A 17,816-nucleotide genomic window follows, 5' to 3' on the forward strand; every position below is an offset into this window, starting at 1 on the left:
CTGAGACTGTGTGGCAGACTTTGAGACAGCCACTGCACCAGTGTTGTTTGTAGACAATTGAATTAATTGGAGACAGGGTCATTAACTCGACCTGAATACCTCTGATTGCTTCTGTAAATAAGGTTAGAGAGCAAATGGCTAATCTTCGTTGTCATTATAGATTCCTCTTACATTTTCACACTGCTGTGTATATTAAGATCATTTTGCTAAGCAGCTTTTCAGCCTCTCCTTATATTTACAGTATTGTCTTGCGTGGCACATAACCATAATTGTATCAGACTTATATTATGTTTTGCATATCTTTATAAACCATGATACTAGAAAAGAACCTATGTTGAATCACAACTCATAAAAACCATCAGACCAATAAATGAATAAACCACAGTGTATAAAATATCATATTAAAGGAAAGTAAAATCACAGAGCAAAAGTTGCTTTGGTCTCCTCCTGATGATACATGTACAATTTGGAAACAGTTAACACGGATGTACTCTCAAGATTCCATCTCTAAAGAACACAGCAAGGGAAGCATTGATTAAAATCTCTGTATGTTTCAGCTGACACTATGCCCTCTCATGCCCTTCTGTAATAACTTTAATAACATGCAAATTGTAGGAGGTTAGGTTCTTTCTCCCTGTTCATTCTAGAATGGAGATAAATAAGAACTATTGCAAATACATATATTAAAAACTCAAATATTTGACTTCTGGTATTATTTCTCATAGCATTATCCTGTTAGAGCCATGCAAGGTATTTAGAAGAGATTTGACAAAAAACTATTCTCCCTTTATGACAACACACCTAATTTAAAAAGTGTAGGGAATAACTCTAAAAATTGACCTGTTCATGTCAATTGACAATTTAATTCAGAAGAAAAGGACCATTGAAAATGGGCATTATTATATTGAATAATGAGGCCTTTACAAGTAAGATACTAGTATAGATGGAAAAGGAGAAAGAAGAAGAGGAGGAGGAAGAGGCAGGAGGAAAAGAAAGGGATTCTGGTGCTTCATTTTTCTTCACAAGATCAACAGATTCTTGAAAAGATTAAAGAGATCATGTATACAAGGTGTGTACTTGATCATCTATGCTACTTAGAAGTCAAGGTCAATTCTACATAAACATGTTTCTCATTGTCCTTCCAAACCAATGGAAGACTGTCAGTCTTTCTGAACTCCACAGCTAACTCAGTGAGTGAATGGTGCCCTTAGACATGTAGGGAATCATGTCCACAAGATAGAAAAATAACCACCAACTCAGTTCTTTCAGACTTTTTGCCTTTATATATTATTTGAATATTAGCTTTTGTGTAAAATTTGACTCACAGTAAGGCATGGCTAGAGCACAAATGGGGGTAAATATAAACATTGGCCAACAACAATATCATCTTTATTGAATGACTAGGTACTAGAAATGCCAATGTTTCTATCCTTCTGTCCTTAGTCAACTAACAGCAAAATTATTAAAAAATATATTTTGACCATCATTTGAAGGCCTTCTTTCAAAATTGTTTTTTCTTCTTAACCAGCTATTTTATTACTACTGAAATTATTTTACTTCTCTTGGCATTAGCCATCTTGGACTTTAGCTGGTAGATGTCTAAATATTCACTTATACATTCTCTCAAATACACATTTGCACACATGAATGCACTCATACATAATCATACTCACATACATTTGCAGGCACACATATACTCACACATGCCCCCATGTTTATTCTCTCTCATTCAAACACCTTGAATTTAGGCATAGTTTTCTGAAATACACATTTAAATATAAATACAGCCCAAAGGAACATTTTAGCTTGTAACATTTTTGGAAAAATATTTCTCTACCAGTTATTCTTCTTCTTTTTCCCTAAGTTTCTAGTAGGCAGAGTAGTACACAGAGTTATCATTATGAAGCTGGAGCAGTGTAGGATTCATGGAAACTGCACTGATATTTTTAATAATGATTCTGTCATGTTAGAAATATAACCATATCTCACTAAAAGCACATCTCACATGTTTTTTCAAATGTCAATGTTTTTCTTGTTTAGAACCCATTACTTTAATTTGTGGAATCCTCATCTACACTGTAATCCCTAAAATGTGTATTTGTTTGGACTTAGCTGCTAGAGACCCTATACTATTGTGATTTGCTATTTACAGATTAAAAGGGCATATGGCATAACCCATAGATCATGCAGATTCCATGATTTTCCTGAAGAAAGGATCAAATAAAAATGTAATTTGTTTAACTACAGGAGGTATTTTTAATAGCCTTTTAATCCCTTTTGACTCTAAATTCACATTCTTTGGGATTGCTAAATTTTCAGATTCCTCTGTCTGAGAAATTACTCTCAATAACAAAATCCATTTGTCATTATACAGGTTCTACTAGTTCTTGGTGTAATGCCTAAGTTTATTTCCATTTCTTTCCAGGTCAGCTTTTAATTGGCTCTTTGTTCATTTGTAACACATGATTGTCATTCCTATTGCTATCAATCTTCATTCACTTATTAGCCCTGCCATTCCACATATAGGAGTCAATGTTAAATAAGGCTGCTTGCCTTAGTTATCTTATTACTGGTGGCCTTGAACACACTTTTCCTCTTGATGTCACAAGTGAGTTGGGTGCAAGATCAAACAACCTCCCTGAGCATGAGAAAAGCATATTCCCCTATTCTCCCATTTGCACTTGACCTCCTTCAATTTAGCATTGATCAGAAGGAAGACTGTTATAGCTGGAAGGTAAGATTTTCAGGCAGATAGTGTTAAGGGACTAAAGATCCAGTATTTCTTTTGCTGTCATTCAAAATAACAGGTGTAGGAAATTCTGTTTAAAATAGCTGGGCTTTTTGACTTAGAGGGCTTTTGTGTAGAAGATTTAAGATGTCAGCTTTAAATATGACATTGATAGTCTTAGGCAAAGGATGGGAGTGAATTCTTGCAGAAACTGTCATTTTTTTCCTGCCTGTTTATTAATGGCCTTTGTGATTTATAGTAAACGCTGGGGAGGATTTTCAGGTCCATTTATCATGGGAAGGGAACACCTTCTTGTTCCTAATGTGAGTGTGTTGTAATTAGCAATGCATGCAGACTGGGAGATTTAGTTCTTTCTTTTGTGAAAGTCCTTCAACCTCATATTTAATCCCAAATTGATTGAATATTTTCTCTTCCATGAGTAAATTAATTATGCTACTGGAAAAATCATCAACTAGAGTGGGAGTTAATATCAGGAATAGTAGAGACCAGGCTTCTTAATGTATCAAAATATGATGAGAGTAGCTCATGTCTCACACAAATTGGAATAATGGAATCATTTTAATTAAAAATAAGAAGGTCTCTGTAGCACTCATTTTCAGTAAGAGCAATGCCATCTATTTCTCATGTTCATGCATGCATGTATGTTGATGTGACCCATCAACAGCTATTTACTCTAAATACCAATTATATTAAAAACATCCATCTAAATAAGTTACATTTTGTCAGTAGAACTGAAGCTAAAGGAGTTGGGCATTGCAGTGGACTAGCATGCATATAGCCAGTTGAAAGATTATAAATCCATAATCAGGCGACCTCTTTGCCTAATTATTTTCATCAAATTAACTTATGCTCTATGACATTTTGATGTTTGGAAGACTTGCCAAATTTTCTATTGATAAATAGCAATGCTAGATATTTCATAGTTGAGTATTATTCTTTACGAGGTGAATTTGTGCTGAATTTCTATACATTATAAGGCTGTTTGGAACATTTTTATCACAAGACAATTATACACACACACACACACACACACACAAACACAAACACATGCACACTGTTATGCCAATCACTCTTGGACATACAAAATGACAAAATGACTTTACCCTCTGGTACTTGCAGTCAATGAATGAATGAATGTACAATTTGATTGTTGAAGTTAGCACAATGAAATAGAACAATTTGTGAATAACTAAGTAATCAACTATGATGCTATTAGTGAAAAGATATAAAGATAGGGAGATACCTGGTACATTCAAGTCATTGGAAAAGACTTTGCATTATTTGAATTCGAGCTTGAAAAATAAAGATCTAATCAAGCAGAAAAGAGGGGAAAGTGTCATTGTAGACCAAGTCAACAGGAGAAACAAATGTATAAAGGATTGTGGAAGCAGGGAAGAGGTAAAAGTGGCAGGTGTGCTGAGAACAGAGGAAAAGTAGACTGGAACTAATGTAATGTGATGATGGAAACAGACTTGTGAAAATCTTGTAGAGAAGAGCCCATCTATCAATCACAAAATCATTGAGAATTCCAAAATCAAGAAATCACATGTTAAAGCAGATTGTTAAAGAGGCCAAGTACAAAAGAAGCCAAAGCTTTGAGTTCAGCAGGGTGTATGATCCAGGAGAGTAAGGAAAGGAAATCCAGTTTGCTATGGGGACTGAGCAGGTTAGGGGTTGTTGGTGCCATAGAGCAGCATTTTAATAGACAAAAGAGTTTCAAAGCCTAATTGTTGAACCTGAAGAAGTTTCTAGTGGTGACAAAGTGGAACCAGCAAGTGCTGACCACATCTCTAAGCAGTTTCATGATGGAGGACCGTCAGCAACATTTTCTTGAATAGGAACCTGTGGTATGATGTGGGACCCACCCAGAAGTGTTGTCTGTACCTTTCAAGGCAGCATGATCTATTACTAGTTCTTCCTCTTGTTCAGATTAGACACAACAATATTGCAAGTTGCAGTTTTTCCCATTTACTTAGATTTTTAATGCTCATGTTTACAACATATTTCAGACATGATTATGAAGTAAGACATATTTGGTACGAAAACTGCATGTGTTTTAAGAAATTCTGTTTGTGACTTTGAGCCAACTGCAGCAATGTTTTCATAAGGAAAAAGAGTTGGTGGACGCCAATGCTTTCAACAAGTTCTTGCATGGTATATCATTAGCTCACTTGGAAAAAAATGTGGATTTAATTCTGAGTCCCTTCTCCCTTTTGATATGATTAAAAGGATGGGTTTTATAGTGGATTACTGATTTTATCCATTTCCTCAAGCTAGACTTCGTATGTTTGCAAAGTTCACAATTGCCTAGGGAGAAACCCCACATACACAGATTCTAGCCATATGGTGAGGCCCTGGAGCTTTATTGGTAAAGCAGGTGAATACCAGATCCTTCTATTTTCCAGTGTTCTTGTGGCAATCAAATCTCTGTCACAAATGACCAGATCATGGTGTGAAATTAAAAAAGTATCAAGTGCCTTACATTATAATATGTATTCTGGTCTTACTTATTCAAAGATGATAATATCCTGTTTGGACCAGGGGAGCATAGGGCAATAGGTAGGTTAACTACCTACACAAAAGCAGAGGATGTTTCTGGGGACAGTTATCCCATAGATTTACAGAGAAAACATAATAACTTTAAGGTATCCTAAGTGCAGCAAAACATTTTGTAGAGTATGTGATAGATAAAGCCTCTGGCCTCAGAACCTTACCTTCTACACCTAGTGTCTGTGATACATCAGTTAATAGATCTGACATGAAAGGGAGCAGACAGTACTGATAAGGAGATTGTCATTGAGGTGCATTCCTGAAGAGATGTAGTCTAGGGAGAGATTGGAAGAGGGATGCCCGCTTAGCAAATGGAGCAGCAAGTGTAAGCTTGATGGGCAACAGGAAAGAAGACATCAAGCAGGAGAAAAGGCAGAGGTTTGCACTGAGCCACTCTGACCCTATATCTAGGAATACCTGAACCTTCCTCAGCACACTTTGTTCTTTCCTGGAGAATTCAGTCAAGCCACTGTGTGGGCCCACCTCACAACCAGTTGGCACTGTGAATTATGCTCTGGGTCCCAGATGTGGTCATGGATAGAGTAAGCTACCACACTGACAATCATCTGGGACAGTGGCAACCCACTTTCAAACTTCAATATTCCATGACAAACATTAGGCAGGAAAGAAACACACATTTGATGAAGTAATAGAAGAGGCAGTTAGCCCCAAGTAAGCTGTAAACTGAAGTCTCTGCTTATCAGAAGGTATCTAATATGAACTTTTCAGGAACAGTTGCCTGAAGAAAAGTTTTACCATGTCAGATTAAAAATGACACAAGGCAGTCAACATTTTCTGTTGCTAAATGAGGACAGAATAATTATGGAAAATAAATTCCACAGTTCATGATAAAAGATGAGTTTTAGCCTTTAGTTTCAAATTTATAGCACACCAAATGCTTTTTCTCGTAACATCTTACATCTAAATAGCTCTGTGTAGGTTTTAGTTTTGCTACTCTCAGTGAGGTACATCAGGTCTGTCTATATCACTGGGATTGTATTAGAAATGCAGAATTCAGTCCCGGCCCCAGGTCTACTTAATTAGAATTTATCCTCTAATAAGATATTCAGGTGATTCCTAGACACAGTTAAATTTTAGGAGCACTAGTAATAGAGTTCTCTCTGACCTCAACTTGTCCTCTGAAAAGCCTATGCGATATATACAGATAAGAAAACTTAGACTCATATGTTGTGTGCCTAACCTAAAATCACAAAAATTAAGCGTCCAAGGTGACATTCAAAACCAGATGAGATCCTCTGAGTTCCAATGCTATGCTCTTCTCATTTTACTCACACTGTCTGTTTAAAAATAGTAGGGGAAATGCAGCTATTTAAACGTGTTGTGTCAAATGGACAGAAAATGGGCACAGGCAGGAAAAGAAGAGGATGAGGACTTGGGTCAGATTAGTCCACAAAAAAACAATGATATTGGAGGTCAAATGTAATTATGAAAAGTCATTGCTAGTATCACTCAGTATTACAACCTTAGAAAGGAAATAGGCATCTGGAAAGTTGGGAGAAATAGGCACTGAAGCCAGATGATTAAAAAAATGAGAAGTCAGTCATCTCATTATCATGAAAGTTCCAAAAGGTAGTTTGCATCTTCTCTGGCAGATTCCCCTTTTCCATGGTGACAGTGAATCTGCTAATATCTCCTGACTGAGCTCTGCTTCCCAATCTGTCAGGTGACCAACAAACTTCCCTTCCCAGGGTGATCTTGTATTTTTGGACTTCTTTGAAATAAAACTAAATTTTATAAACAAGCAGAAATGTGTTCAAGTATAAACTGCTGTGCTCAAAATTTTAATTATGTGGATTTTGTATTAGCTTTCTAATACTGCCATAAAAAATTTCCTCAAGGAGGTGGGGCTTAGCTCAGCAGTGGAGTGCTTGCCTAGCACACGTAAGGCTCTGGGTTCAATCCTCAGCACCACATAAAATATAAATAAATAAAATAAAGGTATTGTGTCCATCTACAACTAAAAATATATATGTGTTTTTAAAAATTACCTCAAACTTAGTGGATTAAACCAAAAGAAATTTGTTCTCTTAGAGTTCTGGAGGTCAGGAGTCTCAGAAGGCTAAATCAAACTTGCAGCTGCCTTCCTTCTGAAGGCTCTAAGGGTGAAACAGGTTCCTGCTCATTTGAGTTATTGATAGAATTCAGTTCCTTGTCTATGGGACCCAACTCTTTTCTTGGCAGCTATAACCTGAGGACTGTTTCCCGCTTCTAGAGGATACCATATTCCTTGGTCTTTAGTCCTCTTCCTCCATCTTTAAATCCAGAACTATAGGTTAAATGCTTCTCATATTGCATCACTCTGACTTCTTTCACTGTTAACGACCCCTTGATTACATTGGGCCACCTGGGTAATCCGGGATATTATCTCCATCTCAAATCCTTAAGTTATTGATATCCACATAATTTCTTTTGCTATGTATTCACAAATTTCAGGGATTAGGATGTAGGTATGTTTGGGTCAGTCGTTAGTCTACCAACCACAGATCACTTCAGTCATTCTGGAATTTAAACAATTTCGTGTACAGTAACTTTTCTGTGAAAAAGAATACGAGTGACTATGAGCTCCTCATTACTCTTTGCAAATAAATTGAGCAGAGTATTTTCCACACACCAGGATCAGATAACAGGACAGTTATCCACTGTATACAAGTTGAACAAAGAATGATCTCTTGGAAGCTATGTCAGATCACAGACTAGATAATGATTGACTCTCTTCTCAGCAATTGCATCAGAGCATTTCTACAATATACACTTGATTTTGAGATACTCGTGATAAAATTTGGATATAAATTGTTGTGCTTTAAATGGTGCTTGGGGGCCATCCCAGGGAGGAAGGCATGCTTCTTTTTGAGACTACCCCCATCCAATCCCCATATTCGCTGTTTCCACCAGAGCAAAAGCTATTCTGCTTTTATGTTTTATATGTTATGTTCCTGTTTACACACTCTATTGCTCTCTATTCCTGATATACTTTTCATTGGAAAAAAAATGGGCTAAATAGATTTGGGGAATGGAAGAGAAGCCAGAAGTTTTCAAAACTGCTGACATGGACAAAATAGATTCTTCCCATCAACTGGCTGGAATAGTTTCAGTGTTCAGAATGCCTGCCTCTTGTGGCCCAGCATAGTCAGGCAGATGTATCTCCAGTTCAAAAACCTTGAATTCAAAAAGAAAAATAAGGGAGGAAGAGAAGCAAGATGAACTGTGGATGTTGATTCCTTTGCTCCAGGACCTTCCCTTTACAACTTAATTATGAACTCAAATGTAAAACCATTCCAAATTGTGTGGTAGGCAGACATTGATCCCTATAAAAGTGGAAAAGGGTCATGTTGATGAAATTTGTAAAAGTCTCAACTGAAGTCAAAGGTTTAATGCAGCACTACCTCATGAAGCATCTCATGCTACATGTCTTTGGCAAGATCTGGGCCTTGTGAAATGTGTTGCCAAGATCAATACACTGTGGCCTTGCCTGTCGAATCTCCCCATGTACAATTCCCACTACCTTTACTTTTCGATACCCACACAGCTTGATTGAACAGAATGGCCAATTCATCATTCCTGTTTATCTCCTGAGAAAGGAATTTTCAGTTAAATTAGAATTAGACTCAAACAGCACTGATGCAGATGTTGGACTTTCTCAAGGCCGTTAATCTGAATTAGTGAAGTTGGAATTATAAAACAGTTCTACAGAAATGCAGTTTTGATCCTCTAATCCTTATATTTATAAAGTGTCGTCAAGTGCAAGTCCTTAAGGAGCAGATTGAATTGCAGGAATGTCTTCTCACATGTTCTGTCACTTAATCATACGGGGTTGGTGGTCTACAGGGTACAGCATTCTTTCTGTGGCCAGATGTAAGTTCTTCAAAGTTGTTCCCAATTTTGAAGTGAAATCTTCCTGATCTGATCTCTAACTCCCTGATCCTAATTTACCTTGGAAGGTGCTCAGAACAAGTCCACTGCATTTCCCATAGGACAGATATTCACATTGTTTGAAGACTATATGAGCCACAAAACCACAAAACTTCCTCTGTCAAAGTAGTCTCCCAGTTTCTTAAATATAGCTTCCAGATTATTTTTCTTGCGTCTACACACTAATTATGGTGTTACAGATTGACACCATTGTTGCCGAAGAGGCTTGGTCAATGTAAGTATAAATATAGTCATGTCTAGAGACTAAGGTGATGAAACTATCTCTTAAATCCCATCGCTTTCCCCTGGTACTTTCCCACTGGCTGGATCTTAAATCCACTTTCCAAGCCTCAAATTCCCCTGTTAGAATCACTGACTTGTTAAACCAATTTCTTTGCCTTCACACTGGCCTGTGACCATGAAAACCTAATTAATTAAGATGAGTCTTCACTCTACTCAGTAAAGATGAATGGCTCTGATAAATAGAGTAACAAAACTGATCTTTGAAAAGGTTGACTTTGTAATGACTTTGAAGTCATTACAAATGTGGAACCTTTGAGATGTTTGATTACATTAGAGGTGAAGTTAGAGTAGACTTTTAATATTTACAGACTATGGAGTAAATGGTTTCATATGTTAAATGTTACTTGTTTTTAGTATCAAAGGTTATCTGCATTGTAACAACTTGCATTCATTTAAAAATACTTTATTAAAATATGACAGTAAATGAGGTGTGGGAAATAATTCTAGTGAAGTCTTAGTGAAGAATGTGTCATTTGCACATTAGTCCTTCCCTCCTTGGCAGAGTCAAGTATTGCATGGGCTAGATTCATTCAGTCACTGTTTTAGTCAGCTGTTTTTTCACTGCTGTGACCAAAAGACATTAAAAGAACAATTAGAGGAGGAAATGTTTATTTGGGGGCTGATTTGCAGAAGTCTGGATGGATGACTCCTTTGCTCAGGGCTTGAAATGTAGTAGAACATCATGGTAGAAGAAAGTAGCTCAGGATATGGTATCAAGAAGTAGAAAGAGAGACAGCTCCAGGGTCCAGGGACAAAATATATATCCCAAAAGCATACCCCACCAATGACCCACCTCCTCTAGCCATGCTCTATCACTCATGTTATCAACTGGATTAATGCATTGACTAGAAAAATGTTTTCATAACCAAATCATTTCACTTCAAAAATTTTTGCATTGTCTCACGCATGAGCTTTTGGGTGACACCTCATACCTAAATCATAGTATTCCACCCCTGGCCCCCAAAAGTTCATGCCCATCTCACAATACAAAATATATTTAGTCTATTTCCTATAGTCCCCATAGTCTAAACAGTTCCAGTTTTATCAAAAGGCTAAATCCGAAGTCTCCTCTGAGACTCAACACAAACTCTCAGTGTGGGTTCCTGTAAAAATCAAAAGCAAGTTATGTACGTCCAATATGTAAAGAGACAGAGTAAACATTTCACCCTAAAAAGAGAGAAGGGATGGAACCAAAATAAGACTGAAATCCAGCTATCTCCAAAGGGCTTATGCAGCCCTTTCCCTGTGGCCTTGCTAGTTGAAGCCCACAGGACTTCTACTTTGGTTTATCTCTGCTGGGTTCCTGAAGCTTTCCTCAGCATACATCTCACCTTACTGACATTTTCAAGCTTGGGGCTTGCCACTGCCACTTTGGCTTCCTTCTCATATCTCCACTCCTCTCAGAGGCAGCCTTCAGGGACACCAACCCTGGGTCAATTTGCCTGACCTCCAAGGCCTTCCTTTGTAATCTGAGTGGAAGCCTCCATGACCCCCTAACTCCAGCATCTTGCAGTCCTGCAGAACCAGCACCACGTGGTTGATGCCAAGGGCTGCAACCATCTTGAGCAATAGCCAAACTTCCAGAGACTCTGGCTGAAACAACCTCTGAGTGCTTGGACAGCAGAGCATGTTGAAATAATTTCCTAGGCCCCCCTGCCCATCCAGGGTGTGTCCTTGGTCTCTTCTAAAAGGAAATTTTACTTTTACACCCTTGAGCCTGAGATGGGTGTGGTCTAGCCAATTGCTGATAAGCCCTCAAGCCATTTTTCCTGTTGTCTCTGGGCAAAGTCTTTAGTATTTCTTTAGTGACTAGAATGTCTTTACCACATGTTTCTTAGCCCCAGTTTTACTCAGTTTTCTGGTCAAACTGCAAGTCATTTAAATCTTTCTGTTTTGCTTTCTGCTCCTGATTATCAAAATAATCTTGGCTAAAAGATGCCAGCAATATCCGTGCCACTGCCTGGGTGCTATCCTGCCTGGAAATTTCTTCTGCCAGATTAAGAAGTCCATCACCTTAAAAATTAGCCCCAGAGAAAGTCTCAGGACACAGGCAAAATTTAGGACAACTTCTCAGCCAGACCATAACACAACTGGGCTCAAGTCCAATTTCCAATAGAGTCCTCCTTCTCTATTGAGCCCTATCTGTTGTATACAGTCTATTGGCATTCTGGTCTTCTGAAATCCCACCAAAATCACCCAATAAGCTCTGCTTACAACAATATAAAGCTTTCCTAGTTTGCTTGTCTTAACATCTCAAAATTCCTCCCACAAATTCCAAAAAACTCCAAAAGCTTCTAAACCACATGGTCAGGTTATTCACTGCAATGGCTCCACTTCTGGTACCAATTTCTGTTTTAGTCATCTTTTTTGCTGCAGTGACTGAAATATCTGACAGGAACAATTATAGAGGAAGAAAAGTTTATTTAGGAGATCATGGTTTCAGAGATCTTAGTCCATAGATGACTGACTCCATTCCTCCAGGTCAAGGTGAGGCAGAACATTATGGCAAAAGCCTTTGATGGAGGAGAGTGACTCAGGACATGGTACCAGGAAGCAGAGAGAGAGAGAGAGAGAGACAGATCCACTTTCCAGGAACAAAATATATATCCTAAAGGTATCCCCACAATGACCCACCTCCTCTATCCACACCCTCCCTGTCTATGGTTACCACCCAATTAGTCACTATCCCCTATCCATGGATTAATGCACTGATTAAGGTTCCCATAGTTCAATCATTTCACCTCTAAACTTTCTTGTGTTTTCTCACACATGAGCTTTTGGGGGACATCTCACATCCAAAACATAACAGTCACTTTAATATACATTTGGAAAATAAATTATCAACATATGAAAGAAAATATGGCAGAAGTGATAATTTAACTAGCTGAACAGCTTAACAGTTTTTAGAGAAAAATTGAAAGTGAAATATTGTGATGTTTCGCCAACTTGAAAGTTTGACTGTAGAATAGCCCTAACTGGACAAAAGGTGACTCTACACGAAGTGAGGCCTTGACTCACATGTGTAGCCTGCATTCCTTAGCAAACTGGGTGCAGCCAGACTCTTCAGTAATTCCATGAGTGGCAGATGGGTAGTAGAGATACAGAAAGATGCTCAGGAATTTGTCTCCATTTAAACAATCATTATTCCCTTCTCTCCACAAATGTTGGCTCTCTCTGCTGTCAACTGCAGAACTGTCTAGAGAAAGCAAAATTTTCACATTAAGTCACTGAACTACTTCACCCCCAGTGTGAATTTTCCTAGGGTACTCCCTGAATTAAAGCCCACCTTCCCGCTCATTCTCGTGTATCTCTCTGTGGATATGAAAGGCTGATGTATTTCTCCATATTCTTCCTATGCTCATTTTTCCTAAGTAGTCACTGTCTACTTAGTGATTCTATTCTACCTATGAACATACAAAACAGACTTAGCTGTAAGAATTCTTAAAAGAAATAATTTCAGTTCTCATTTCATTGGGTCTCAGTCAAGGTTGCTTTTATGTTGGAAATAGTATTTATTTCATGCCTATACCTACATGTCCTTAAAAATATAATTTTTTGTATATGGTTTCTATTCATGTTTATAATCTCTTAATCATAATTCTGAAATTCAAAGAGTTCTGAGAACTATTATTATTTTCTGTGCTTGAGACAAATTCATTTGATGACAAAACTGACGCAAACTGATGTTAGGATATTTATTTAAAATACTTTTATTTCTCTTATGTGAATGTTACTGCAGAAATATTAAGGGTTATGAAGGAGTGCATCCCCAGATTCCCCTAGGGAGCATTATATATATATATTTATGGATATGTTTTATCCTCATGTTAATTTTTAAGATTTAAAACTTTGAATACCAAAATGCATCTGTATGCAAAAGGACTTTGGATAAAGAATGAACACACACACACACACACACACACACACATACATACACAATTTCCTAATAAATCAATAACAATTTTGTTTTGATTTAACTGAGAAATAAGTTCCTTTTGGTAAATAAAGCATCAGTGTTTTATGTATATCACCTCAATGCATTTGTTTCTGAGTGAATAATCCAAGGTATTGTTTTATTTCTTATAGATATTGCCCCAAAATAATGTAGTAAATGAGAACTCTATCCAGAAATATCCCAAAGTAAATCCAGAGTCTATTTTAGTTTGTTGATATAAGGATGACCATCTTCTTATACAAAGCCAGAAATTAATATGTAGTTGGGGAAGAATACTAGGAAATAGCCTTCCACTTAAAAATCATAAATTTGGATCCAAATTAGATTTTTTTCCCTCAATCCACCACCCAGTGTTCTAAATATTGCAGATACTCAGTGTTATAAATGAAACTCATTTTGGGGGGAATTGAGGCCATGTTTGCCTAATCTCTGGATTAGTCTCACTTAGATATGTTCTCTCAATCTTTATTTAGCAACTAAAGATAAAAACAATTGATTCGAATTAAAGGGTACTTTGCATAAATATGCAAAGTCATCAGTGACATTAAAGAGAGATCTGCAAAGCAATGTAGGGAAATAACACTGTTATAGGTTTCCTCCTCTGCTCCTGTTGGTGAAAAAAACATACAGACTTCTAGGAGATATAGTCCCCCTATTTCTTGTGCTTTCCCCTAATCTCTTGGCAGATAGCATTTACTTACATTTACATAGAATTTGAAAATGTGCTTTCTTTAACTACATGAAATAAAATGCCTACCTGGGAGATTAAACAGCCAGTCTTTAAGGATGGAGATACGAGTAATAGAAAGGCTCTCTGCTGAATAGTGATTGATGGGCAGCACATGCTGACCTCAAAATAATCTTGTCATTTCCCAAGCAGCATCTGAATTTAGCTCCAGTCCAACTGGTAAGAGCTGTGATGTTCAAGAAAAGGCTCTGGTGAGGGCACAGCATGGGGATATGAACTCAAGTGGATTCAGGCAAGGAATAAAGGTGTGGCTTCCAGAGTCTTGGGAAGGGGTATCCTTGGAGTTCATCATTTCCACATCTGAAGGTGGGCCACAGGACTGCATGATCTCCAAGACAGATTGACCTCTCTTGAATGAACAGCTGCCTCAGATATGGGGAATGTGAGGTGGAAGAACCAGGCAAATTGCTGTCATGTGTGAGAGGCAGGGAGGGACGGACAGCCATCCAGGCAGAAAGATAGGCCAGACCTAGGAATATGCATTACCCTCCAGCCCAACCCTTAGCATGAGTGCATCTGATCTCCAAAGAGGCATTGGACTGAAGACATACAGGGAGATTAAAACACTCTTCCAATGAACCCCCTTTCTGAGGGAAAGCAGAGCAGAACTCATTCCAAAGAGACAATGAACAAAAGGACAGAAAGGCAACCATATACCCCAGTGTGCTATGAGGCAGCTGAAGCTGATTTGTTACAGGGCACAGAGAGCAAACGATTGGTAAGGAGGAGTATCGATTCTCAATAAAGGCAGAGTAGCAAATGGTGTCACTTTCCCAGTGCTTTGCTTGGTCAGCTTTACAAATTTAAAATCAATCATTAGAGATGGTTAGTCCCTCAGGATCATACCTCCTGGTAAGAGTTTCACAAAGAGTTTACAAAATGATGGTGGAAGAGGCAAAAAGTGCTTTCTTTCATTTCCTTATCTGTACCCAACAGACAGCAATCAAGGACTAAGTTGTCACCTTAGTACTGAGCATTGGGCTCTTGGCAGTGAATGTGCTCAACCCAAACACTGTCCTTTCGGGAGGTAGCAGGCATGGTACTAGGTGCTAGCTCTGTTCTCCAACTAGCTGTGACTCAGAGGCAAGTCACTTCTCCTTGGTCTCAGTTTCTTCCAATAAAATTGAGGGCTAACCTCACCCTTTCTTAGTGATGGAACCATATTGAGTTTAGGTCAGATAAGAACTCTTGGACAGACTTGTGGGGTTTTGAACAAGATGGCAACAGAAAATAAAAAAAGTATCTCAACTTAAATAAGTAAATGGAACAATTGAGCATCTAAGGTTCTACTTCTGTATCTGTATCTAGAAAGCATGCAGCCTTGGCTTAAAGATTTCCTATGGGATGAAGATTTCAAGACTTTTCTGGGAGGGAAGCCACAGTTATGGGGAAGCCTAGGAACTTGGGTACACATAGACCTGTTTCTTTCTTTTTTTGCCCCCTTTGGAGAGTTACTGGGGGTTGAATCCAGGGGTGTTCTACCACTGAGCTATACCCCCAGTCCTTTTTATTTTATTTTGAGAAAGGTTCTTGCTAAGTTGCCAAGGTTGGCCTCAAACTTGTTGTCTTCCCGCCTCAACCTCCCAAGTTGTTACGATTTCAGATGTGTACCACCATGCCCAGTTCTGATGTGATTCTAATCAAACTTTTGACATTGGACCAGCCACTGGGTCTCCTGAGTTTCACATTTCCTATCTATAAAATGGGCACAGTACACTCTACTTTGCCTGTAGCTCAGGGATCATAGGCCTTTATGTTGAAGAGGGCTCTTTCTATCCAGATTCAAACTGAATGAAATAATAAATGATGTCATTTTTCTTTCAGCCCACCCTTAGCCACATCACAGCCCCCACCTGCAGTGCAAGCCAGTGGGGGCTCTGGCAGTTCCAGTGAGTCAGAGAGCAGCTCTGAATCTGACTCAGACACTGAAAGCAGCACAACTGACAGTGAAGCTAATGAGGCACCTCGTGTGGCCACTCCAGAGGTGGGTGACATTGTTTATCCCTCAGGCAACACCCCAACACAGGCACACACACTTTCAGTACAATAATTGCTTCAGGATAATAACTACTTCAGAAAAATATCCAGGTATTTGATGGCATTTATTCTCTAAGCATGCATTTGCACAGGCCCTAACATATACATTCCTTGCTGTGTAGCTGATTACTGTAGGACTCAGCTACTCTGAGCCTCAAACTTCATGTGTAAAACTAGAATAATGATGACTGGGCTGGCAACTTCTTTTTTGAGAGAACAATCAGAGTTAATCAAAACCCACTTCTGGCCCTGGAGATGCCAACCCTTAGCCTAGATTTTAGTTATTAATGGACTGCAACTAGACAAGGAAGCCGAAGTATGTCTTTCGATAAAGATAAAAATAATAGTTGAGAAGTGTGTTGGTCAGCTTTTAGCCATTGTGACCAAAATACCTGACAAGAACAATTTAAAGGAAGGAGAGTTAATTTTGTTTCATGGCTTCAGAGGTTCAGTCCATGCTTTGCTGGTTTCATTACTCTGGGCCCGAGGTGAGGCAGAGCATTGTGGCAAGAAGGGAAGAAAGCTGCTCAGCCCATAGAAGCATAGAATCTGAGAGAGAGGGACAGGGGCAAAAGGGATGATGCACCCTTGCAGGGCACACCCCTAATGACCCATCTCCTCCAGTCACACCCACCTACATACAATTGCTACACAGTCCATTCAAACTAGGATGGACTGATTAGGTCACATTTTCATAATGTAATCATCTACCACTGATCCTTCCTGAATTAACACAGAAGCTTTTGTGGGATACCTCATATCCAAACCATAATAAGAAGTCACAGGCTTTTATAAATTTCAATTGACATCAAGCATGTTTAATAAAAATTCATGCAGACATTTAACATAAAATACCAAAATAATAATTTTTAGATAAAAAAATTAAATTTTCCCTTCCCATCCTGAGTTCAGGATAGCTGCTCTGGTGCCCTGAGCCTGCACCTGACATAGCAGGAAAATCCCACCCCATCCTCCATGGGTCTTCATACACTTATTTTTCAACTATCAGAAAGGAATAACAGAAGGAGGCTCTAATAATATTACTGCTATTAATAACAGCAAACACTGAACATGGGCCATGTGCCAAGTACTGTGCTAAGCACTTGCCTTGTATTTTTACATTTTTCATCTTGAAAACAACCTTATATGGTACTTGCTCTTGATCTCCATTTTATGGATGAGAGCATAACTTTCTGAGTGTAAAAAGAATTTTCCCAAGATCTCATAGATATACAATAGTAGAGCAAGGACTGAAACCCAGTGTGTTGCCAGAGCCAGGGTTTGTGACCCTGGAACTCTGCTGCCAAAAACGGTAGCCAATACAATTTTCTCAGCTTTCGTCTGCCATTGTCCTGTGCTGATTGGAATCATAGTTACTCAAGTGTTTTTAATTCTTTCACCCTCTATTGGCTGGTGCCATAAGCCTCAGCTGATGGCTTTCAAAAGAAGTGTTCTTATACTAAAAATGATGGCTCTTTCTGTTCAACTGGCAGAATTCTGAGGTGAGAATCAAGAATCTGAATTGTATGCATCATTTCCATGGC

The 17,816-nt window shown here is 38.4% G+C and overlaps 1 protein-coding gene across 1 annotated transcript in view; it reads left to right on the top strand.

Moving 5' to 3' along the window:
- Window positions 1-17,816, top strand: part of LOC124972138 (AF4/FMR2 family member 2) — a 183,836-nt gene that overhangs the window by 126,775 nt on the left and 39,245 nt on the right. Inside the window, exon 7 of the mRNA XM_047536373.1 lies at window positions 16,060-16,219. Within this exon, the coding sequence (XP_047392329.1) occupies window positions 16,060-16,219 (160 nt within the window). The remainder of the gene's footprint in view (window positions 1-16,059; window positions 16,220-17,816) is intronic.

The sequence above is a fragment of the Sciurus carolinensis genome, chromosome X (genome assembly GCF_902686445.1).
Source record: "Sciurus carolinensis chromosome X, mSciCar1.2, whole genome shotgun sequence".
NCBI lineage: Eukaryota > Metazoa > Chordata > Mammalia > Rodentia > Sciuridae > Sciurus > Sciurus carolinensis.